General features: G+C 33.8%; 1 protein-coding gene across 1 annotated transcript in view; it reads right to left on the bottom strand.

Annotated features, from left to right (window-relative positions):
• LOC129216151 (basic phospholipase A2 caudoxin-like) overlaps positions 1-25571 on the bottom strand; it is a 55492-nt gene extending 29921 nt beyond the window's left edge. Inside the window, exon 1 of the mRNA XM_054850310.1 lies at positions 25445-25571. Coding sequence (XP_054706285.1) covers positions 25445-25514 — 70 coding nt within the window. The 5' untranslated portion in view covers positions 25515-25571. The remainder of the gene's footprint in view (positions 1-25444) is intronic.

Below are 25571 nucleotides of genomic sequence, written 5' to 3'. Positions count from 1 at the left end.
TTGTAACATGTAGGTATTTAATGAATTTAAAAATTAATACTGTGTGAAACATATTTTTAAAGAATCATGACATATTTCTCCTATAATGTGACTAACCTTCTTAAACATGGCGTCATTTATTACTTGCCTAGGGTGTAAAATTAACTATTTCCTTAAAGAATGAATAGTGACTGATCATGGGATTGATGTTTCATATGACATTTATAATTCTATGTACTCATTTATTTTTATTTCAAATTTTATTATTTCTTATATCCACCTCCAATTGCCAAAACTGATTTTATCCAAGCCGGTTTCAACCAGTTTTATCCACGGTTTAAACCACCACTGGCCGAAACTCTTACAACGCTGCTTACAATCGCATTTTTAAAACTTCAATTTCGAAAAATTTACAAAAAAGGTCCCCAAAACTTGCCCTCTTCTTAATAGTACCTAAATTGGCCTAAAATTGCTTTTTTGGAACTTCAGTTTCGAAAATTATGGGGCAGATTCCCCAATTCAATCCTTTATTGTAACGTCTTTTAGGTTGCCTACAATTGCGTTTTTAGGAGTTCCATTTCAAAACATTTCTGGGGGAGAGCCCCCGTACCCCCCTCTCCCTCTTTTATTGACATTATCGAAGATTGTCTAAACGTTTTTGGGACTTTAATATCAAGAGATTTCGGAAGTGTCCCTGACTCTTTCCCACAAAGGTGGCTCACAATCACGCGCGTAAAAACTTTCGAAAAATTTAAGGGTAAGGCCCCGAACCTTCCATCCTCCTAACATCACTGACGAACGTTTAAAATCCCTATTCTGGATTATTGAAAAAGTCGAGAGTTCTGATACTCAACCCTTTACTTAACGTCATCAAAGGTGGCCTATTGCATTTTTAGAAGTTCAATTTCCGAAAATTTTCGGCGCTTACCCCCCCCCCCCCCGAACTTCGTTGTTTTAACATCATTCCTTTCTGAAGAAAAAGCTAAACACCTCCCTCTCTCTCTCTCTCTCTCTCTCTCTCTCTCTCTCTATATATATATATATATATATATATATATATATATATATATATATATATATATATATATATATATATGTGTGTGTGTGTGTGTGTGTGTGTGTGTGTGTGTGTGTGTGTGTGTGTTTGAAAAAGAATTGTGGGGCCTAGAAAATCGAAAAATTGTACTACAAAAATACATTAATAAGACTTTTAGTAGGGGTCCAAAATCAGATTTTGCTGGGGGGCCGAAAATTTGAAGTTACGCTACTGTTGCACAGTTGCCTATAATTTTTAAATTTTTGTAGGGGAGACCGGGGTAAGATGACGAGCCGGGCAAGATGACGAATGCCTTAAATTTTCCGTTTTAAACTAGGTAACTGCATCAACTGCATGCTACTGGCTCTCCTATCCGCTATTCGTTCAGCAATAGTATAGAGACGCTGAAATCGCCATATTTGTGTTAGTTCTGCAGCTCTGATTGTTTACCGTTGCCACGGTATAACTTTTATGCATGTGTAAATAAGCTCTGCTACGGATACATATAGGATATATCGTGTCTCTTTAGTATTTATGAATAACTTTGTTTAAATGCTACCTATTACCATGAATAGATGTCAATTGATCGCCTTTTTTATGGCAATGGAGAAGAATTAGTTCGATCTGGGGCAAGATGAAGGGCAGCAGCGCGGGGCAAGATGACGAGCTTGTCTATTGCCCGTGTTTCGGAATTTATTAAACCAACTATGTTGTCCATTTGATTAAATCCTGTAAACGCTTATTTGTCTGTGTGTTTGTCCACGCGACCTTACGCTTCTCCTCTGAGGCTAAAGGACGCGTTGAATCAAGGGAGGTATCGTTCGAAAGTGGTTGACCAGGGGCTATTTATAAACCAGTTGACCAACTGACTAGTTGAATGAATTAAACCAATCAAAGAATCTCCTGCTCTGTTGACTATTGACAATCATAACTCTCACAATGGATGTACTATTTTAGCACTTAATGGGGAAATTACATGAAATTTGCTGCGGAACTACTTTGATATACCCCCCAAATTGGAAATTCGACGACTTTTTTTCCTCACTCATGGTACAAAATATAAGAAAATACTAAATTTTCCAACAGCAAAAACCTAAAAGCTGAAAAAACCTAAATTGGCAACACAAAAATAAGAAACAGCAACCCTAAAAAGTCCGAAGCGAGTGCCAGATTCGGCGCGTAATTGTTGTTTGGGGGGGAGGGTATATCAAAGTTATACCTTTGCTGCTTTCCATCCTAAACGAAATAATAATTTTATTTTAGAATTTTAATTTTGAAACTTCGGTTCATTGACTATGATTTTGAAGATTTTGCAACATAGCACAATACAAAATATACAGAAGGAAGCCACGGCCTATTTTCGTTTTAATGTGATATCATTTCCTTAATCGACATTTGAGGCAGTGAGAAGCAAAGGGATGCAAGTTCACTATTTCAAGTTTCGAGTAAAACGCGTTTAGAGCTCCTAGGTAGGCTGTCATTGATTTTTTTTTTCTAAATCATGCTGTACAGCAGCACCTACCAGGGCTACTAATATCTTGCTCCGAGACAGAGGAGAGGTTCACCTACCATTTTTACTGGTTATCTCCAAATTTTTAATTTTGCCACTAGCATCCCTTTGCTTCTCACTACCTCATTTGTAGTTTTAAAGAGCAAATTTTATTTTATTAAATCCTGAAATATATTGAAGTCTCGGAGACGCTAAAACGGCCGTAAAGCTCTGATTGTTTACCGTTGCCACGGTGTAACTTTTATGCATGTGTAAATAAGCTCTGCTACGGATACATATAGGATATATCGTGTCTCTTTAGTATTTATGAATAATTTTGTTTAAATGCTACCTATTACCATGAATAAATGTCAATTGATCGCCCTTTTTTATGGCAATGGAGAAGAATTAGTTCGAACAGGCAATCTGGGACAAGATGAAGGGCAGCAGCGCGGGGCAAGATGACGAGCTTGCCTATTGCCCGTGTTTCGGAATTAATTAAACTAACTATGTTGTCCATTTGATTAAATCCTTTAAACGCTTATTTGTCTGTATGTTTGTCCACGCGATCTTGCGCTTCTCCTCTGAGGCTAAAGGACGCGTTGAATCAAGGGAGGTATCATTCGAAAGCGGTTGACCAGGGGCTATTTATAAACCAGTTGACCAACTGACTAGTTGAATGAATTAAACCAAAGAATCTCCTGCTCTGTTCATTATTGACAATCATAACTCTCACATAACTTTGCAGTCTATCATATATTGCAGTGAAAAAACATTATCATGGTTGGGTTGTAAAAACCTACTATAGCCAAGCATGTGACAACTTTATGGTCATTCATGTAGAACAAACTATCACAAACAAAAATATTGGTGAGCTTTTGAGCATCACTTTCTTCAAAGCAGCTACAGTTGGAAATGACGATAAAGGGTTTAAAAAATGAGGGATCGAGTCTCATAATTATCTTGTTTTTAGCGGACTTTGAAAATTGTTGGCGATGAAACTGAGAATAACAGTGCTATATAATCCTCAGACCTTGGGAGTAGAAAACCAACATATAAACCCTCCAGACGAAGCAGAAGTTATGTCAAATGCTGATTCCGATGCACCAAAATAGCCTGTTAGTGTTTCTGATTTCAATGCATTGCCTAAAGCAACACAGTGCGAGAAAACAAAAAGGGAAAGTAGAAAACGGAGCTCAAACATTCTTACAAGCACACCCATCAAAGAAATGTCAGAACAAGGAGCAAAGTGGAAGAAAAAAAAAAGGATTATTGAAAAAAAAAAACAGGAAAAGTAAGCTCGTGAAGCTAAAACGGGAGTAAAAAAAAAAAAACTCAGACCAAGTTCTTGTAGGCCCAAGTCTATATAATTCATGTCAAGCAATCCAGTTGTATCAAGAAAATCCAAGAGTGGTGGCATGAGGAATGTTACAATCATGAAAATGGCATTTTTATTTGTGTCTATTAATAGCTGCACAACTTAACACTTGAACATTACGCTACAATGCATTACGCTTAATTTGATACTTAGTAAGATGTAAAAACACTGTTATCATTTGTAAAACTAGACAACATATTCAAATCAACCTTTTGCAACGTTGTCATCTTGCCCCTAGGTCAAAGTCATCTTGCCCCAGTACTGGGGCAAGATGACGATTTGTTAAGGTTATGAAAAAATAAAAAATATCCTTCGTTATTTTTATTTGAAAAAATAAATGGTAATATATTTAGTGCTACAAAGGACTACTCTAACAGCTCATGTAAAATTAATTTTACTATCCTTAAAAGTAAATTAATAAACCACGAAAGTTGTTAGCATAGTCATCTTGCTCCGGTCTCCCCTACTTATTTTATCTATAAAAGTTATAAAACATTGTATATCTTGAGTGCAAATAACATTTTAGTTCCACAAAAACACTTTTTACTTAACTAGTAATTGTTTTAACGGCTCTTAAGCATTTTGTGTACATTTGCTTTGTTGGCGAGTATCTTCTCGTCAAGCTCCTGTGAACAGCAGATGCGCAAGAATAAAGATTTGCTATTTTTATGCTTCAATTTAAAGACTAGTATGCCTGCGTATGAAATCATTTCAAAACATTGATTACAATACGTATGAATCCATAAATTTTCAGTCAATAACAGAACACTTTAAACCATTTGTATATGCCCGTCATTTTAGGGAATAAACACCAAAATACATGAAAAATGCAATTACATTATATTTTAAAATCCGGAAAGAAGTGAGGAGAGGGAATTTGAATGATAGGCTGCATTTGTATCCGTCATTAATTTATTTATTTATTATTATGCGGTAAAGGAGTTGGAGTCAGAGTTGCTCTGTTTTGTAGCCCCGACTTCATAATAAGCGCCGTCGCGTCGTCTGAAAAATATTTAATGCCAAAAGAGCGATTGCGTGCCAAAATGCGACAACTTCCCAGCCAAACAAGTCACTTGACCTGGGAAACATTGGGTCCCAAGCTTATTTCACTGAGACATTTGCTATGGCTCCCTCCATTAGTATTCCTTCTCAATGATCAACACACGTTAAAAAAAAAAAAAAAAAAAAAAAATGCTTAAAAGAAATTAATGAAAAAATATATGAACTTTGAAATCTTTTTTCTCCAAGTAGTTAGAATAGTGTTTACGCGAGAGTTAAAGATAAAGCAATTAAGATATATTTTCCCATTTGTTTACACACATTTTATAAGCTACCAAATTCTCAACACAACGTTTCAGTTAAAATCGGATTTCTTAGTGTATACGTGAACTCAAAATTAACGATTTACCATCTGTATACACTTACATTCTATAACAAAAAAATCGAGACACCAAGAGGGAGTTGTACAATCTTGGTGCGTCGACTTTTTTTTTTTTTTTTTTTTTTTGTTATAGAGTGTATTTCTATATGTGAATCTACATTTGCATCATGAGCTACTTAGAATTCTCTCTCCTTTATACATAAGCATTTATAAACTCATGCGTAGTGTGAAAACTAATCAAATTAGGTATACACTATACGACGAAATATATTGCGACACTTTCAAAAATTCATATTTTTACGGATTTCTCAAAAAATAAAAGACTAATTGCTCTGTAATTTTTTTTTCACATAAAAGGTATACTTCAGCTGTCAGTTTCCAATAAAAATTAAAGCTGCTACTCATTTAGGGGACCAGCAACAAATTGAGGAAACAAAAAAAGGGGTTTTGATCATTTTTCATTGTAAATAGCTGGGACTAAGCTATAAATTTCAGAAATAAGTTAAAAAACTATCAAGGGTTTATTTTTATATTTTCGTGAAAGTATCTCTTATACCCACAGAGATATGAGCATTTCTTTCAAAAATGCAAATTTATTTTGAAGGTTTTTTGGCTCAAAGCACGCAGAGTTTTCCGTCAAACGTTACCAAACTTTCAGAATATTTGACAGCATATTAGAGAAACATAATAATAACGTTTGAAGTTGGAATATTGAAAATTTAATGAAATATGAACGTTTAAAGCAATTAATTTTTCACTGCGTATGTGCAAAAGATGGAAATTTATAATCTTCATAATCGGAAGCGCAGATATATTCTACAACTCATAAAAAAAATCCATCTTGATATCTTGAAAATGTAAAAAGTTATCAGTTTCTAATGAGCCGAATTTTAATGATTCTTATCTAGACGACGAATCGTGAGGGATCGTTCGCAAATAATCCGTTCTTATTATAAATCACTCTGCCACGATAACAAGAAAGTGCTGCCAGTTTGAGAACGACCCTTTACCATCCGTCGCCTAATAAGAATTATAGAAATTCGGCTCATTAGATCGCTGATAACTTTTTACATTTTAAAGATATTGAAATGGAGTTTTTTTATGAGTTGTAGAATATATCTGGGCTTCCGATTATGAAGATTATAAATTGCTATATTTCGCACATACGCAGTGAAAAATTAATTGCTTTTTAAAGTTCATATTTCATTAAATTTTCAATATTTTAACTTCAAATTTTATTATTGTGTTTCTCTAATATGCTGTCAAATATTCTGAAAGTTTGGTAACTTTTGCCGGAAAACTCTGCGTGATATAAGCCGAAAACCTTCAAAAAAATTTGCATATTTCAAAGAAATGCTTATATCTCCGTGGGTATAGGAGATATTTTCACGAAAATATAAAAATAAAAATTTAAATGGGCGTTTCACTTATTTCTGAAATTCATAGCTAATTCCCGGCTATTTACAATGAAAAATAATCAAAAACCTTTTTTTATTTCCTCAATTTGTTGTTCGTACCCTAAATGAAAAGTAGACTCAATTTTTGTTGGAAAATGGCGACTGACCTTTTATGTGAAAAAAATTACAGAGCAATTGGTCTTTTATTTCTCGAGAAATCCGTAAAAATGTGAATTTTCGAAAGTGTTCCAGTACTTTTGGTCATATACTGTAAGTACGTAATTCATTAATACTTAGAACTATACTGCCTTTGGCAGGTAAACGGCAGTATCTATACAAATGAGTTTTCAAGATATTTGAAGAAACGCGTTTCGGATGCTGAAATTAGACGTTTTGTTCGTGCTTTTTTTTCAGCTGAAAAAAAAAATAATCAAGCTTGTACAACAAAGCTAACGTACAATAAATGACAAAAATGAAAAAAAAAAAAAGAAAGAAAGAAAAAAAGAGCAGAATTTGTAGTTATTGCCCTTTACCTGCCCACGGGAGTTTAATACGAATGAATTTCACCCCAAGGAATTTCAAAACAGTTTCGATGAAACCACTTATAGATAAATGATGTCATCGCTCATGTCATGTGAACGACCTTAGTGGTTTGATAGGTAGCAATTTTCCTAGTAACCGAGCACATTCAGTAGTCACATAAAAATACATGTTGTTCAGATGCCTTCGGTTAGACCTTAAACTCGTCGTCCCTCCTTTCTCCCTCAGTAAGAATCTTGTTTTACCCAAGGTCATCCTGTGGCAAACGAGTCCAGTATCAACAGAAAATGCACAGAATTTGATTTAAGAAAAATATATAATTATTTCGAAAAAAAAAAAAGACTTAGATAACTGCTGTGATTGCACCACAGAGTGTTACATCTTATCAGCAAGTCTTTTGAGATCCTTGCTACATTGGATTCGTAATTTTGGAGAAATGGCCACTAAAAATTCTAGAACAAAAGTATTCTGGATATTTTGTAAACGAATACCGTATATTTTCGTTAAAAATCATTAAAAAAAAATAATAATAATAAAATATGTTAGATTTAAGATTATTTTAAAATTATTTTTTAGAATATTTTAAAACATTCAGCTTCCTTTGCATGATTTTACTTTTTAATGTTTTTATCAGAATTTCAGTTTGGCAACACTCTTAAAGTGTTTATACGTGCTGAATTCTTGGTTCTACAAATTCTTGCTGAATTTGGTGTAACAGTTTATTCCATGTTTTTGATGTACCGTGTGTCGTTTTTACGTTATATGTTTAATATGTTATTTATTTGTCATTTTTACTTTTAGTCAAAATAAAATTGTTAAAAATAAGAATGTTGCTGCACTCTGCTGAAATAATTTAACAAACTACACAGGAGACTTTCGGTTTTGAAGATTTTTTGTTGCTTGTTGTTCGGAATCTCTCTCTCCAGTATCTGACATAGTGTAAAATCATTGCATATAGAGTTACAAAACATAATATTTGTTTATTCGAATCTTCCGAAGAGGAAACACTAAAACGCAGATGTTCTGCTCCGTTTCAACGAATTATTAAATTTTTACTATTGTTTTTCACTAAAAGACCGACAGAAACATCAACTGGTTGGAGAAAAATCTATAATTCTCCTCTCCCTCTCTTTTTAAACTTCTCACCTTATTTGCAGTGCCAAGAATGTCAATCAAAACAATTCATTTCTATTATGATTCAAATTGACCTTCAGGAATAGGAACGCTATTGTGTCGAATTCAATCCTACTTATCGCATTATCACAAATTATGCGGTCTAGCAGCGTTAGGCAGAGGAGTTATTGTGTCACACAAAGACTTATTAAAAATACTTCCTGCAGTACCGAAAGGTCTTTTCTTTTGGCGCGCTACAAATATTGCGCGAATTACAAAACATTGCTTGAGAACTGGTTCAGATAGAGCAAGAAAATTCCTTACTCATTTCTCACAAAACAAACTGAAAAACTAGCTCAGTATCAGGAGAGATCAGGAAGGACCACATCTATAAGGGATGTTTACTTTCAAAAGTCAAAATTAAGTTTTCATTTACGTTTAAAATTAAAATTTTATTTATTTATTTATTCATTCATATTTTTGAGAATTCACGAATCACTTGACCAATGATGCTCTGATTTTTCAGATTACCATGACAACAATTGATTTTAGCATTTACTTAGAATGCGGAATTTTTGCCGACAAAGTTACAAATCATCTGCGCTTTGATTACATTCATATTTTTTCCAGGGTTTAAACTCAAGCAGACTTTACATTAAAAAAAAAAATTCTGCGCAAAATTACGATTTTTCAGGAAAAAACACCCATATAACTTAAACGGCCAAAACTTCATCCAATTATAAAATTTCTGGGTTACTAATTCCCATCATTTACGATTTTAAAGAAATAAAAATACTAAAACATTTTTGCTGTAAATAATGTTTATAAGTGTACTGGTGGATAGCGGCCATAAAACCTTTATCTTGACTACCGCATCCTAATCACTTTCTTTTTCCATGGATATGCCTCCTGTTACCTATTCTAGAAAATTCCCAGTCATAATACGACGGGTGCAGATTTCTTCGTCATTTCCGTTCCGTGTAAAAACAATAAACCCAACGAGTAGGGTGCTATCACAATTCATAATTGCGAAAAACATAATTTGAATTCATGACGTCAAAATTCAAATGGATGCTGAAAAGTTTTTTTTTTTTTTTTTTTTGCCTAGAAGTCTTTAAATTTAATTTTAAATGGATGTTTTACATGGATGTTCTTCCATGAACGTGGAAATCACCACATCTTAAGAAACCTTGATGCAAAATAGTTAGTAAAAAATTTTGAGTATAAGTAAATGAAAGAACTCATTTTCATCCATAATGTTTCGCATGCAGTCTTTGGATGAGGCTTCGTATTTCACATACAAAGTGAGAAGACGTATTGTTTCGGGCGATCTCAAAATCCTCATAATAGTGAATTCTCTGATCGAGTACCGCTCTGACGTCATAAACAATGAAACTTGCGCAATAGCATGATAATTTAATTTTTTTTTGTTCGGTAATGTTTCACATGGACAGGGAATGCTTTATTTTGAGAAGGCTGAACTGGATCCGGTAACTTAACTGTTTTACCGATAAAGCAGTAATTTTAGGAGAGTGAAAAAACGGAAATGTGGTTAACAATGAACGCTGCTGGAGTTAAGGGCTAATCCACTGGAGTTTAGGTTAAAATTTCAACTATCAAAATATCATCTAACAGGCAATTGCTCCCTTCAAATGTAGAAGCAATTTTCTCCCTTCAGACTTTGACGGGTGATTTGCTAGTTTTAAATTAATATTGCTGAAGAAAAATTAACTCATTTGACAAAATCTTTTGTGAAAAAGTCAGTCAAAGATTCTATGATTTTATTCAGTCGGAATCTGTAAGTTTTAAAATTTATGGTTTATTTCGGAATTGATTTATTTTCATTGCATTTTGAAATCTAATCAAATGAATAATATTATCAAAGCAATCGATTTCGTATCTTACACATCAAGAATTAAGAGCTATAAATATTGCTCCATAATTCATACTTTGTAGACCTATTTTGAGAGCACAAAAACAAAAAAGAAAAATATTTTCTTGCGCATTGAAAAACAAGCTCGGAACTAGCTGGAGATCTTTCGAACAAAAACGATTTGCTCAAAACTAAATATTTTCTCTTAAGTTATTGGGAGGGATGGACAGAGAGACCAGGGATTTGGAATAGCAACTAGGGTCACCCCGATGGGAGGTCACTGGAACCTCCCAAAAATGTCCTTATTCGGCAAATTTTGTCTGACGATTCGGTAAAATGATCATCATTTGTCCAAATTTGGAGTTCCATTCGGCAAATTGACAGTTTTTACCCTCTCAAAAATTTAAATTTTGGGGCGCCCCTTTTCTAGCCCCTTGAGTTTAACACACTGCCGGTCATAATGTGGCATATTACACTCAGTAAGGAGTGATGTTGCTACCCCCTTCCCCCTCCCAGAGGATAATGGGGTCGTTTCCAAAATTTTAAAAGTATTTTTTTCTGAATGAGCATGCTTAAAAACATAGGACTTGACATTTTTTTAAATAATTTATTTAACTTTAATATTTAAAAAAAGTTACTTAAATCGCTGCGCTTTCATATTTACGCGTCCGCCGATGACATCACAAATGATGAAATGCCATTCAGTGTGGCCATTCACAGTGCAAAATATTTAATTCGCATCTTTACTCACGTGTATTGGCAACGATATGGTTGATAGCAAGCGTAGAGCGCAATTTTACTTCACTTCTTGATTATCATAACGTGGAAACGTGGTAGAAAGATGCACCAAAGAGCGTCATTTGTGACGTCATTAAGACCATGCCTTGTTTGCAAAATCGGACATTTTAAAAAATTAATTAAAAAATAACTGTTGGGAAAATGAAAGTAATTTCTGGGTCCATGGTTTTTTTTTTTTTGCTTATTCTATCAATTTCAGTGACAAAAAGTACTACTTTTGATTGAAGGAAACAACCCCATTCTGTCTACGCTAGTGAGATAAACCTACTGACATTTAATTTCCTCATCTCGAAACCCAACTTTCAAATGTTTTGTTTTCCAGTATTTGCTTGATAAATTCATTTATTTTGAATATTTAATTTGCAGTGACGCTTTTACGAAACAATAAGTCCTTTTGAATACTTTCTTTTTAGTGTTTTACCAGAAAGTAGGCCGAAAGATTTGGTTTGGTTCGGTTTATTTGGTTTTAATGGCGCAAGAGCCCTCGGGGGCTATACTGCGCCAAAAGTCATTATTTTACAATATAAATTTTTTTATTAAAGCATAGAAACAGGAAATGGTAATTAAAAAAAAGTATATTGAAGTAAAAGACGTACAGAAGAGCCCCCGAAAGTTTTGGCTACTCTACTGTACTTGATTCGAAAGTTGGAAGAAACCCATTTTGCAGCCCATCAGCCCATAACAATAAATCCTCGGGACAAAAATTATTTTTTTTGCGCAAACTTTAAGTGCATGATTTAAACAAACAAATTATTGTTGTAGATTTACACGATTACTTAATCGTGTTTGAATTTCGAAAGAGCTACAGTTTTGCATGTTCGTGTGCTAAGTTTTTAAAGTAAAGCATGAAATAAAATAAAACAATACCTAAATGCTCATTTTCGATTACCATATTGCTTCTAAATACTGCCACCGAATTAGCTTTACATAACAATGTAGCATCTTAGAACGATCATCGGTAATGACGAGCCATTTTTAATTGCACAGTTTATAATTTCCTCAGAAGAGTTTCCTCCAGTTGATTCAAAGAACATATTCATAATCCTAAACATCATTTGAACCTTATTACGATAGTTAGATTTACTGTAATGTCTACAACGCACATCTATTATTAAAAGCAAAATTAAAGATTTTCAAAAATTATATTACGTGCACGAAATTAAAACAATGAAAACTAGCCATAATTGCACGTTCAAAACAATGCAATATGAACGAACATACGCTTTTCAAAAACTTTAATGACCTTTAGTTAATTTTACAATCTTAGTGATCGGTTCACATAAAGATACAACCTTAAAACTGAATAACTGAATTTTACATCAACTTCTGAACATCCCCCCCCCCCCATTTTTGTGCTTGAAAGGTTACGTAAACTTTTCATCGAAGTTGATTGTTATTCTTCTCCAAATATGCATCTCGGAGTTGCAGTCTGGCTCTGATAAGTTAACTTCCGATCAGCTGAAGCATGAACGATTCCATTCGGAAAAATAGGGTGCGGAAGGCCAAACTTTTTTTCAAACTATACGATTCTGCGTTGTTGATTATGGCATTGTGCCGATCTAAGAATTTCTCTTCTTTCAACCCAAACATAAATAAGAGCGTCCAGCCAAACACCTTTTTACCAGAATAAGACTAGAATCCTTCTAATGGCCACCCTCGGCAGTGCGGAATTAACCGATTATTTTGGGAGGGACCATTTGAAATTGTTTAACAAACTTTCTTTGGATGTTTGTCCTAATAGTCACCTCTCAAATAGTGCTGGATTATTGATTTTTCCCAAAAAAAAAAAAAAACCACTGCCCTTCCCATCTTCAAGGTTTTATACCAAGTTTGAATATTAAAATAACAACAGAAGTAGGATGAATTTAAAAAATTTACGATACGGTTAATAACGAAAAAAAAATTGATGTGTAAATTATTCCTTTGAAGAAATCTACATACATCAATTGCGTAGTTATCTCTTGTGGTATTTGTGGAGTAGTATAGGAATAAGGCGCTCTTCTCCAGAAAAGTTTAGAAATTAAAGCCATAAAACGCGAATATAGGCTCTCTTTGGCCTCGTGACCAATAGGTGTACTCAGAAGGACAGCAGCATTTATAGATCGTCTGAGTGTCTAAAGTTGGCATCAAGAAATGATGTAAACGATGTAGCAAAGTTTTAGAAATCAAGTAGTTTGTTTTGAGGAGCGGGATGTCAGTTTTCTCCCAATTAAAACCAAAAGTTCTTTTAAAGTAAAACTCATGTGATAAATTTTGTTATTGTATCATAATATTTTCTTCTTTTCGTTTCTTCTTTAAAAAATCCTACATTCCCAAGGTTTTGGAAACGGCCATCCCCCCCTCCCGTCTAGATCCGCCTTTGACCCTTTTAGGAGTTACCCTGTACTGCTTCAGGAGCCGGCAACTTCCCTCATTGCCCTTCCTCTGTATCCATCTGCCACAAATTTTACAATCAAATGAAGGATATGTGCGTAGACATTAATGGACAATGGAGCAACAAACTCTATTGCAAATTAACATTCTATTTTTTTAAAACTATTCTATGCTATCGGGAAATCGATGTTTATTTTGATTCTTTAATAAACATTCAAAATTCAGCATATTTATTCGACTTATTTTAAATTTTATTGTGAAAAATTCTCGAGAAATTTTGCTCGATTAATAGAACTATATGCGGCCCAAGGTCGCCCCTTGCGTTTGCCAGCTACTTGGGGTGCACGCAGGCCCAACGAGAGGTCATGTCAGCCCAGTCGGAAACTAGGGGCCCGTCCCTTGAGGGGACTTAGCTAGGCATCATAGAAGTATAAATTTGGCTAGTTTTAGGGGTGGACGGGAGCCCGACGATCAAACTGACAAGGGGCCCGCATTGGCTCTCGGCGGCCCAGGATGCACGTGCTGCATACTTGCTAGGATCGGCCTTGCTGATTGGGTCCTTCCGCGGCAGTGAGATTCAATTATTTTTAATTTAACTTGAAACGCTTGCATCCGCATATGAAAGATTACTTGTAAAATCATTTCTATCTGAAGAATTTCTTACACCAAACATATTTGAATGCATTCATTTGTTTTCCTTTTGTCTGCTTCGACGAGAAAGAAACAGGGGCGGCAAATAGGGGGGTCAAGAGGGGGCGGTTGCACCCCCAAATCTTTTGAGCAGAATGATAGAAAATGAGTAAATTCAATTTATGTAAGTTGGAAATCTATGTTCATTAAAAAAAAAGTCTCGCTGGTTCTCAGTAACTATTTGATGAAACTCGACACATTCCCTGACTAGAAAAAAAGTGTTTTTCGTTATTTGGATGATGACTTAGAAATTCATGAAATATTTTTCTGCCTTTTCTGAACATAGAAAATTGATAGAGAACCATGGTTAATTTTAACTAAAGAAGACATTTCCTCATAGGCTAAATATTTCATACTTGTGTGCCCAGTGTAACGAAGGTATGTTCAATATGAGAGGCTCATGCAAAGTGGTGTCGCTGCATAATTTTCAGAAAAAAATTCCTTGATATTTTACATTCCCTTTTACGCTTAATTTTTTAAGTGTATATTTATTTAATGAGTGTTCATCGCTTTCTTCTGCTAAAAACACGTTTCAGCTGCTCAATGCATCATATGTTTTCATAGCACCTTATTAAAAATGCATGCGATTATTGAATTAAAAAAAAAACATATCAACAAATACTTTTTTTGTGGCTCTATAATTATGCAATCTCGGAGTGACACAAGTTGGCCTTCAAGAGTCAAAACCATAAAAACATTTCTCTATAACTTCAAAGCAGCGATTTGTCGACTGGAAGAATTATTGCAAAACAATTCTTTCTGTGGTGAAAAAGCTCATGCCCTTTAGCATGTATGACTTCGTTAGAATTTTTATTCAATTTGTTTGTATTGAAGAAAGTTTTTGAAAAAAGCTTTACTCTATCAAAACATCTTCAATCCGCTACCCTTAATTTTCGGACTATTCATGCCACATTTCAATCTAACAATTGATCTGTGCACCATACTACCATACTCTAATCGACAATTGAAACTGAAAATAAGATTTTACATATTGATATATATTTCAATCAAGCGTGAAACTTTTTAAAAAAATTCTTCCTCCGAGGCAATTTTAAAAAGCGAAAAAAAAAAAAATCCACATGATGATGATGTCAAGTCAAACATTGATTTTTTAATATTTTGTATAAAGTAATAGATTCAGTTTCGAATGAAATTAACACAAGATTTGATGATAATTATTTTTCTGTATGGTTGGCTCTATATTATCTGGATTGGATTTTGAAAACGAAAAATAAAATGTTTCAATTATGAGTAAAATTTTTAGCATGAGGAAAGAAAAATTACAAGCAATATACCGACAGATCGGTTATTACATCCAGAGACTGCAGTTTGGTCCTTGTTATGGACTCATCATTCTTCAATAGTGAATAACAGAGCTGGAGGCAGATGACATCTCATTAAAGCTGAGAGCACTGACGACACTAGATTATTCAATGATGAAAAATTAAGCCCCTCACAATTTTTGAAGTTGTCTGGGTGATTTTGAAGAGCAAGATATAAAAATGTTTTCATACATAATTTTGTTACTTCAATTATTTTTTAACTATTCCTATCAGCTCAGCCAGTGGGGAAAGATTTTTTTTATGTCTCAGGTGGTTAGAGAATTAATTTCGAAGCTTAATGGGCCAAAAATTCAAACGAAGTCATATATGCTAAAGGGCATGAGCTTTTTCACCATCTTTACTAGATAGCTGTACTGGCAAAACAGCACGACACTGGGCACTGATAAGTAAAACGATTCCCTGCTCTTCCGAATTTCAAAAATCATACATTAAAACTTTTCCAAAAGGTATAAAAACTTCAGTATCGAGATGTTTTGCATCATAACTTATTAGAAAGTTAATCAAAATTTTAATTGTTTCTAAACACTAATTTTTATTCATATTAAACCGATTTTATGACCACTTCCTGTTAGCTAATTTGCGTTTGGGACTGCACTGTGGTAATACATATTTAAGAAACTCGACCCCCCAAATGAAATGCTGAAATGCCGCCCCTGGAAAGAAAGTTTTCTTCTTCTTCTTTCTATCAATATTTATTTTTTAGTCGCTTTTTTTACTTAATAATAGAAATGCGCACATTACTTGCGCACAGATTTTTTTTTTGCTGATTGCTTCATGCATTATTGTATAACTTTTGAACGATTACAATTTTTTGTGTTTCCATTTCTTTGATTTTCGGTGTATACAAAAATATTAAAAGATCGATTGAAATTGAAGCTTTTAGAAATGCGGAGTAAATCAACCGAAATCAGAGAAATTCGAAAAGAAAAAAAAAATAAGAAGGTTTCTAAAAAAGAAAAAAAAAAAAGGTTTCTAAGCTGGGTTGCAATCTTTGATTGCGAAAACATTAATTAGCCAGAAACAAAATCTGTTTTTATATATACATTTTTTTTAGTTCACAACTTCTGGAGAATATCTGAGCACGTTGGTTTTTGAAAAAAAAAAAAAAAAAAACTACATTCATCACATTGAATACAATGCTTTAGATACTGGTTCTCAATCCACCTTGAAACCTTTAAAATAGATCTTTATAATTTCATAAAAATCGTACTTTATCCTTGGTTTTTACAAAACTGCTCTCAATTATTTCTTCTTTTTATGAAGTCTACTTCCTTTTACGTAAATGTTTTGCATGCATGGATAAGTTTGAAAATTAAGGGAAAAAATGCTCAATGCGAGCTTTTTTTTCTAATTTTGCTTAGTTGAAAAATAGTGGTGGCACCATGAGTTATTACTTTTCAAAAAGCAGCTCTCATATTTATTTATTTTATTTTTTTACTAGCGGTACCCGCACGGCTTTGCCCGTAGTAGAAAATTAAAAGGTCATTTGGTTTGCCAGTATATTTGCAAATAATGGATGATGAATTTCTCGCCAATTTGATCATCCATGTTATGGTAATTTGCTCGTCCACATTACGGCAATTTACTCGTCCATGTTATGATAATTTGCTCGTTAAAATGTTCTTAAAATTGAAATAGAAAAAGGAAAAAATCAAATTTTCGAAAAATTGTCTCGAGGTGCACACCCCCATAGTACAAACTAATTTTGTGCCAAATTTCTTGAAAATCGGCAGAATAGTCAAGGCGCTATGCGCGTCACAGAGATCCAGACATCTAGACATAGATCCAGACTTTCAGCTTTATTATTAGTAAAAGATATGATTAAGGAATCACGAATTGCTTATTACTCTTACCTGACCGCAGTTGAATTTGGTCAGATTTCTCACATTATCATGACGACGAGAGTAAGTCTAGCTTGTTTTTGATATTTGCTAAGCGGATTAATTTTTGTCGCTATGGAGACAAATCGCTGGCTTTTTCGTTTATTCATTTTTTTCGTAAGACTTAAGCAGATTTTACATTAAAAAACAGTGGGTGTTTATCCTTCCGAAAAATCGCGTTTCTTCAGGAAAAGCACCAATAAAGACGAACTTATAAATGGCCAAACTTCATCTGAATACAATATTTTCAGATTACTAATTCCTATCATTTAAAATTGATTAACACTATAAACAAAACCAAGATTTTGCTATGAGTTTTTTAACTCAAATCAATCCATATCTTCTGAATTTATAAAGGAACAATTTCAAAACGCACGTCAATTTTTTGAAACATTTCTGCAGGTAGAATTATTTCATGAGGAATTTAGATGTTATGTTGAGTGAGAGAAACTTAGACTCGTCACTTCTATAAACAAGGAGAGAAGTATAATTAGCTGTCGTATTTCCGAGAAAATCTATATGCTCGTTTTTCTTTTTCTTTTTTTCAGTTGAGCCCCGTTCTTCTGAACAGGGCCCCCCGAGAGTCAACGCCGGCCGGGCGTGCCCCTTGTCAGTTCGGTCGCCGGGTCCCCTCCATCCCTAAAACTTGCCAAATTTATGCTACTCCAAATCTGAGCCGGGCTCCCTCCAAGGACTGGCCCCTAATTTCCGACTAGAACTGACATGGCCTCTCGTCAGCCCTGCTTTTGAGTAAAGCTTATTTATTCACGTTACATAGGTGAATTTCGTGACCTCGTAACATTTTTGTAAGAAAAGAACCTTTACTGTCTCTGAATAAAAATAAATAAATAAATTGAAATATACATAAAAAATGAAAATACTTGTTTGTTCCTATGAAGCCGAAACAAACTACAATATAAGATATTATATATTCATAGAGATATTGTTATGGTTTTTTCCAAGACGTGAAGATAATCTTTGATTTTTTTTAGAAGAGGGAAATTTAGTTTGAAGGAGTGAAATAAACGAAAACAGTGTAGACCCTAATAGTGACCAACAACAAAAAAAAAAAAAAAAGAAAGAAAAAGAAAACTATTTTCTATGGATGGAACGGAAGATGGTTGAGAAATGAGATGCGTAATCAACTTTGATTTTTAACATTTAAAATGTTTGATACATTGTATTCATTATATGTATTCAAATGTTAAAAAAATCCCTGTTTTTATTTTCCAATATGCTAATTTTTAATTTCAAACACAACCATAGCAAAAATACGATTGGTTAAATTTTTGAGGCACATTTCCGATTTTCATTGAGTTAAATACGCTTGTAGTGACGTTAAAATACCTCTGTACAAATGTATGTCATTGTTCCCTAATTTGCTTTCGTAGGGAATGTGGGGCAAAGTGAAATGGCTAAGATGACTGAGCTTTTTCAAAATGAACAACTTGGAAATTTGTTTTGAAAATTACATTAAATTTGCATTCAAACATTATTTTTTATTTTTGGCAATAATTTTGAGTCTTAAAAAAAATAAGAGGAAAATTTTCTTTTTTCTTCTTCTTCTTCTTCTTTTTTTTTTTTTATATAGCGCAAAGCGAAAAATGAATATTTTCTATTTGATCGTTTTTTTTTTTTTTGATCAAATGAATCTGTAAATAAAATTTTGAATAAATAAATGGGAAGAAAATGGAACAATAAAAGAATAATTTAATTAATTAATTAATTAATATATGAAGAAAAAAATGAGTGAGTAAAAGAGTGAGTAAAGGAATGTCAATGAGTTAATAAATGAATGAATACGTAAGTTTTTTAGTAAATGATGGAGTGAGTAAACGAAATAAGCTATTTCACTCTACCTCGCATGTACTCAACTACTTGAGCTTAATATTAACTAAATCAATATTCCACCGCATATTAGAAGTTCTCAGTTCATATTTAAAATGTTAATAACAAGAACTTTATTATTTTATCATATCGAAAAAAAATTTTTTTGACTTCCAGAAAATGTTACAATTGGAGTATCAATATTTGAAACTTGCCTGTATTATCATAAGCTTTAATCGTCGGCGGTATTTTTTTTCCTGACTGGAATAGACTACATGTGCAACTACATTGTTAAAATAATCCCAGACAGGTGGCACTAAACGCAGAGTAAATATTTCACCTTTTCACTTTGCCCCGCTATTTCACTTTGCCCCACACTCCCCTACTTGTATAGTTAAGAACTTCATTATGTGACTAAAATTTAATTACACTAGACGGCTCCACCCACTGCTCGTTGCTACTCACAAACCCCGAAGATTGATTGCTTCGCAATCTAATTTGGTTGGCGGAGACTTCTATTGGCGGAACATCTATTTCGAAAAATCAGATTAAAATACAAGTTACCGATTAGAACAAAATAAATACCGCACTCCCCTATCCCCTTACCGGAGAAAATAGTTCTAGCAAAAAGCACATTAAATTTAGAAAAATATTCAAATCCCACTCCCACAAGGAGACAAAAAAAAAAAAAAAAAAAAAAAAAACTTGAAAAAAATGCGTATAAAAAATTATTTTTAAAGAAACGCTTCAAAGAGCACTTCTTCCCAGGGCCTGATTACCACACAGGCTAACTAGGCCGGGGACTGGGGCCCCATCTTTCCAAAGGGCCCCAAATTACTAAAAGAAATCTGCATAGCACGACTACAAGATGAAAAATATATGTATTTAAAAAATATTAAATAATAATGACTTGTTATTTAGGAAAAATACTTTCTTAAAGGAGAATTTTTATTCATTCAGTCAATAGTGAATTTACCATGTCAAACTTATGAGGGGATCCGAAAGGGGTTCATAAATCATAAATGCATGCACATGATAAATGATTTATATAGTTTAGTGATAATACATTCAGGCGGGCCCCAAACCTGTAAATCAACCACTGAATTCCGCTAAAGAGTCTTCAGGGAGTCTCCACATTGTTCTGTGCCCAGGGCCTCACGTTCAGTTAGTCGAGCCCGGCCTCTCCCCCAGGGTCCAAACTAACTTGTACCAGATTTCACAGCTTAAGGGTCGGTCTCCAGAATATAGCTGGCCGTTTTGTAAGTTTGAAAAGTCACTTTCAAGTTCGTGGTCACCAGTAATATTTTGCTCTTCAGTTCCGGGCTCGAAATGAATTGGGCCTGGCCTAGGACTTTTGCTGAGTTAGAAGCTCTTTTATTTGCTATTCTAATTTATTAAGAAAATTGAAATAAGCTCAATCTGATGCAGAAAAAAAAAAAAAAAGCTCCTTCTAACGACATAGGATGTTAAGGGGTGTAGGAAATTTTTATCCCTTCAATAGAAAATTAATGTCAAATATTAGCTTAAAACATTTCACTTCAATTTATAAAAAAAAAATCAAAATTAAAGAAGGAGAGAAGAAAAAAAGAAAAACAGGTACAAACCTTCGGACCTCGAAGCAATTTTGTACAAAATTTCAAGGCTGTAGGTGCTATGGGGTCTCTTGGACGCAGGCCCGCTGCAGACAGAATTTCAATTTCTTTGACGTTAATATTTTAATGTATAGAGATAATTAAAGAACAAAGTGTTCATATCGAACTACATTTCCTAATAACTGCATCGATTTCGTTTCGCATGTTCTTCCCACAATTTATTTCCTATTGCTGCAAGTTACTTTCTCCCGTCAAAAGAAAAAAAAAATCAAAAAAAATAAAATGAAATGAAATAAAATAAATAAATAAATAAAAAATCATTAAGTTTAGTCCCTCAATTAATTGGTCATCAAACTTTACTTGGGTGAACCACAACTAATATCAAGAAAAGAAGTTAATACCAATAATTACTGATATTTATGATAACTAAAACAAGGAATAACGATAAAAGATTTAATTCTTAAAATGAAAATTTCCCAGCAACTTTTATGATCATAGCTTTTTTCTTGTCCCATATTTGCTGAAACAAAAATAAGTTTATGTTTAGATTACTTACATTTACAGTGTACGATCTTATTTTTCGCACGAAAAATTTAATTTTGGTACTACTGCTGTTTTTTAAAATTGATTCTTTAAATTTCAAGAGAAAAACGTAATGTGTTTTACTACTAACATCCTTTGTAAGTTCAAACATTCTAAAAATAAAAATGTTGTGATCACTGAAGCTGTTTGAAAATAGTAGTTCATCGATTAAGTAAATTCCAATATAAAAATTTTAAAAACAAAGTAATAATAACAAATCTTAAATCACTGATACACAAACACACATAGAATAGCACATATTTTTTTATATTCACCAATTCCTTTCTCTTAAAAATGAAACTGGAAACTTCAAATCTTTTATGTGGAAATTATTTATAATATGCTTTTGCTGGATTTTCCTTTCTTCCCAATGAGATCCCCCCCCCCATTAACTTAGAAGTACTCCCCAATAAGAAGTATGCATGTAACCAGAGGGAGGGAGAAATTATTAGAGTATTAGCAAAATGATCCTAGACGTAAGAAAATATTCACCTATAAATGGGAGGAAAGGTGCCGAATGGGTCTCCCCCGAAAATTTTCAAAATTGACGCATAAAAAACGCAGTTTTCGGCTATTTTTGTTATGTCAAGAGGAGGAGAAGTTCGAGGCATCGTTCGGATCATCTTTCAAAATGGAAGCTCACAAAACACAATTGTAGATTATCTTTCATTCTGTTTGAGAAAACGAGATTCGGGTGCTATCCTCAGGATTTTTTTTTTTTTTTTTGAAATCGTGGTTCTAATAGCGCAGTTTCAGAAGAGCTTTGGTGACTTTAGTAGGAGGAGAGATTTGGGGGATCTCTCCGCGAAATCTTTTTCGAAACTAAATTCTTTTAAAAGATGATTGCATGCCACCTTTGGTAACGTTAGAAGGCACGACAATTTTTCGAAATTCATGCTGAAAAAACGATATTATAGCTGCTCTGAGATGATGTGAGAATGAAGTTTTCGGGGCTCGTCCCTGGAAGTGTTTAGAAGTAAAAGCCGTAAAAACGAAATTTAAGACGATTGAACAATCCTGGTAAAGGGAACAAATTCCCGGAATTTTTCGAAATTGAAGACATGAAAATGAAATTTTAGGCGATCACTAAAAATGGCGGAGAACCATTACTCTTGGTGTACAGTGAGGATGCTCTTTTGGAGTTTTTCGGCTTTGAAATCCTAAATATGAAAATTATGGGCCATCTTTGATGACGTTAGGGGAAAGGATGTGGAAAGGACTTTCTCCCGTAATCTGTTCAAAATCAAAGTTTAAAGAACGCACTTATAAGTCGCCTGCCTTTGGTAAAATAATAAGGTTTGGAAAAGTTCTTGACTACGTCCCAATCTTCTTCCATTTATTTTATTAATTGTTGAAAATGTGATGGAAAATCCTCTCCTAGTTTTTTTCTCTCCATATTTTCTATTTCCAGCTTGCTATTTTTATTAGTTTGAAATACAAGCGTCTGTGGCTTTAAAAAAAAAAAAAGAAAAGAAATGAAAAAAAAACTTTTAACATTTTGGACTGATGAAGTAGATTTGGACTGATGATCTTAGGCGTATCTCTCTCAAATATGATGTCTTCTGATTCTCCCTATGATCAAGTTTTGTGTTACTTTCGTTTTTACATTCAAGTACTGTGGAATTACTGATGTGACTATTCATGACAATGTTTCAAATCTCTCTCACTGCATTTTAACATTTTTCTATTCAAAATATTTTAGCGGGTTTTTTTTCTTTGCTAAAACTGTTTAAAGATCTCCCTTAGGTGTTAAAGTTCAAAATTTTTGAATTATTATAACAATACCACCCTTAAAATATTTAAAATTAAAAAAAAAAATCATTTCTTTGCATTTTTTTCATCAAGAGCTTTTTCCAACAAAGTTTGTTTGAAACAAATCCATCTTTATGTTTGCCTTAAATTTTCCTATAGACACTAATGTTAAAGGTTTTGTGAACTGTTCAAAATTGAACGAAAAATTGTTCAAATTAAAAAGTTAAAATTCACAAATGAGATTTCTTCGCGGAGACCTTTCGAACAAAAAAAAAGTTAGTTCGAAACAGACTATTCAAACACAAGTTATTAGGGGGGAGGGAGTTGCAGAGACTGACAAACATTTTTCCCGCTCTCAAAACCCTACTTTCCAATTTTTAAATATTCATACTTAATTCAATACTTCGTCTATTTTTGCTTTTTTTTCTCCTGTTTTTAGCAATATTTTTGGTGTGCATGAAGGCATCTATCATGGTTCCCCCCCCCCCCTTCTTTCTTTGAATTTCACAGGAAAGTAGGTTCAGATGTTATAACTGACGCGTGGTGGAGTTTTGCGTCTTTTAACTGGATCAAAGAAGTGGGTCGATCTCTATACACACGCACTGGTGCAGCGAGAAATTTTTCTTCGAGGGGGAGGGGGGGGGGGTGATAGAAAAATTTTCAAAATTAAACACCGATAAACGCAATGTTAAGCCCTTGCATGAGTGTTCATACAAATAATTTTGTTCCCTCATATGGATGAGCCCCCCATCCTCCACTTTAGCTACGCAACTGTACACTATACACAAGTGACTTTAAATAGCCCCACAACCAGAAGTCACAAGGTGTAAAATATGGAGACCTTGGTGACCATGTTTGCGGATTCTTTATTTTTGGAAAAGTTGCAGATTTAGTTGATTGATGGGTATTTATCACGCAAAGATAGGAAGCCTAAACAAAAAAGTGAAATACAAAATTTTCTCGAAATTCGTTTCAAATTTAGCTTTGTGAATCTTCGAAAATCGTTCGTAAAAAAGCGTTTCTTAAAGCAACATCAAAACAACATCCTGAGAGCCTAGATAATGATAATATTAATTAATTCGTTTGCTTCTTTCTTGGATGATGAGATGGTATACTTCATAAATCACTAGCACCATCTTTCTGTCAAAAATGTAACTGGAATTGTATTTTTCTTCTCATTATAAACAAAAAAATCCCCAATTCTGTCTAAGCATTTCTGTGAAAACCGGATAAAAATGCGAACAATACCCTCTTAGATGAGTTGTAAGCATTTTTAAGTGCGGGAAATCAATTTTAAATAGGAAATTTATCGTCTGCTTGAGCTCTAAATAATGAACGTGAAAAAATCATTGAAAAGAAATAGATAAATAGATAGTTGTTGCCATTTTTTGCTTAAGTGTGAACAAATAAAATTCTTGCTTTTCCTGTAATGGAAAGATTTTTCCTTACTCTGATGGAGAGTTTTAATTATTGTTGTTAAAACTGAAGTTCGGTTTTTTGGGGGACTATGTAGAGATTGTACACTGAATTTTCGGGCACTTTTGTCTTAATTCTGATGAGGATTTGTTGGGTCTGTTGACACTATTAGCTACATTTCACTTAATCTTTCGGGTATTGGTATTTTTAGGAGAGTGCTACCTTTATTTACAAAATTCTTTCATTCGAATAAGAATTTTCCAGTTCTAATGACAAAATTTCAAGAGGGAATAGGAACAGGTCTTTATTATTCTGACTGGAAATTTTACTTCACATTCCCCCCCCCCCTCTTCTTTACATCTGATTGTTCAACGCGCGTCACTAGATGAAACTTTTATTTTCGAGGTAGACCGTGCAAAGTCGGGTGACGCAGTTGATAGTTCAATAATAAAAAGTTTTGAAAAGTCACCGACTTTTGGAGCCCTGTGAATTTCTAAAAAATGATGAGAAACATCTAAACATTACAAAGATTAAAACAGCAAACCACAAATCAATCTTCTTAACTAATAATAAAGCTGAAAATCTCTTTGTCGGGATCTCTGTGATGCGCATAGCGCCTAAACCGTTCCGCCGATTTTTACGAAATTTGGCACATAATTAATTTGTAGCATGGGGGTGAGCACCTCGAAACGATTTTTCGAAAATTCGATTTTGTTCTTTTTCAATTCCAATTTTGAGAACATTTTACCGAGCAAATTATCATAACGTGGACGAGTAAATCACCAAATTGTCATAACCTGGAACCGTAACATGGGCGAGCAAATGAACTTAGCAAATTAGCGAGAAATTCATCATCCATTATCTGTAAATATACAGGTGAATCAAATGATCTTTTAATTTTCTAATATGGGCAAAGCCGTGCGGTTACCGCTAGTAAATAAATAAATAAACAAAATATCGAACGAAACATAGAAGGGTCATTAAAATGAGCGACCCGTGCCTCACCTGTCAGGGCGTGCGCATCGATGTAGACAATCCAAAACAAAACAATTGCTACTCCCCTGAGCGGCGGCATCTGCTGTGTGCTCGGAGGCTGTGACCGGAAAGACAAACATCGAGTTTTCGCCGTTAT

Source organism: Uloborus diversus, chromosome 2, assembly GCF_026930045.1.
Source record: "Uloborus diversus isolate 005 chromosome 2, Udiv.v.3.1, whole genome shotgun sequence".
NCBI lineage: Eukaryota > Metazoa > Arthropoda > Arachnida > Araneae > Uloboridae > Uloborus > Uloborus diversus.
The sequence above is the reverse complement of the archived record's forward strand: the minus strand, read 5'-3'. Positions and strand labels throughout refer to the sequence as shown.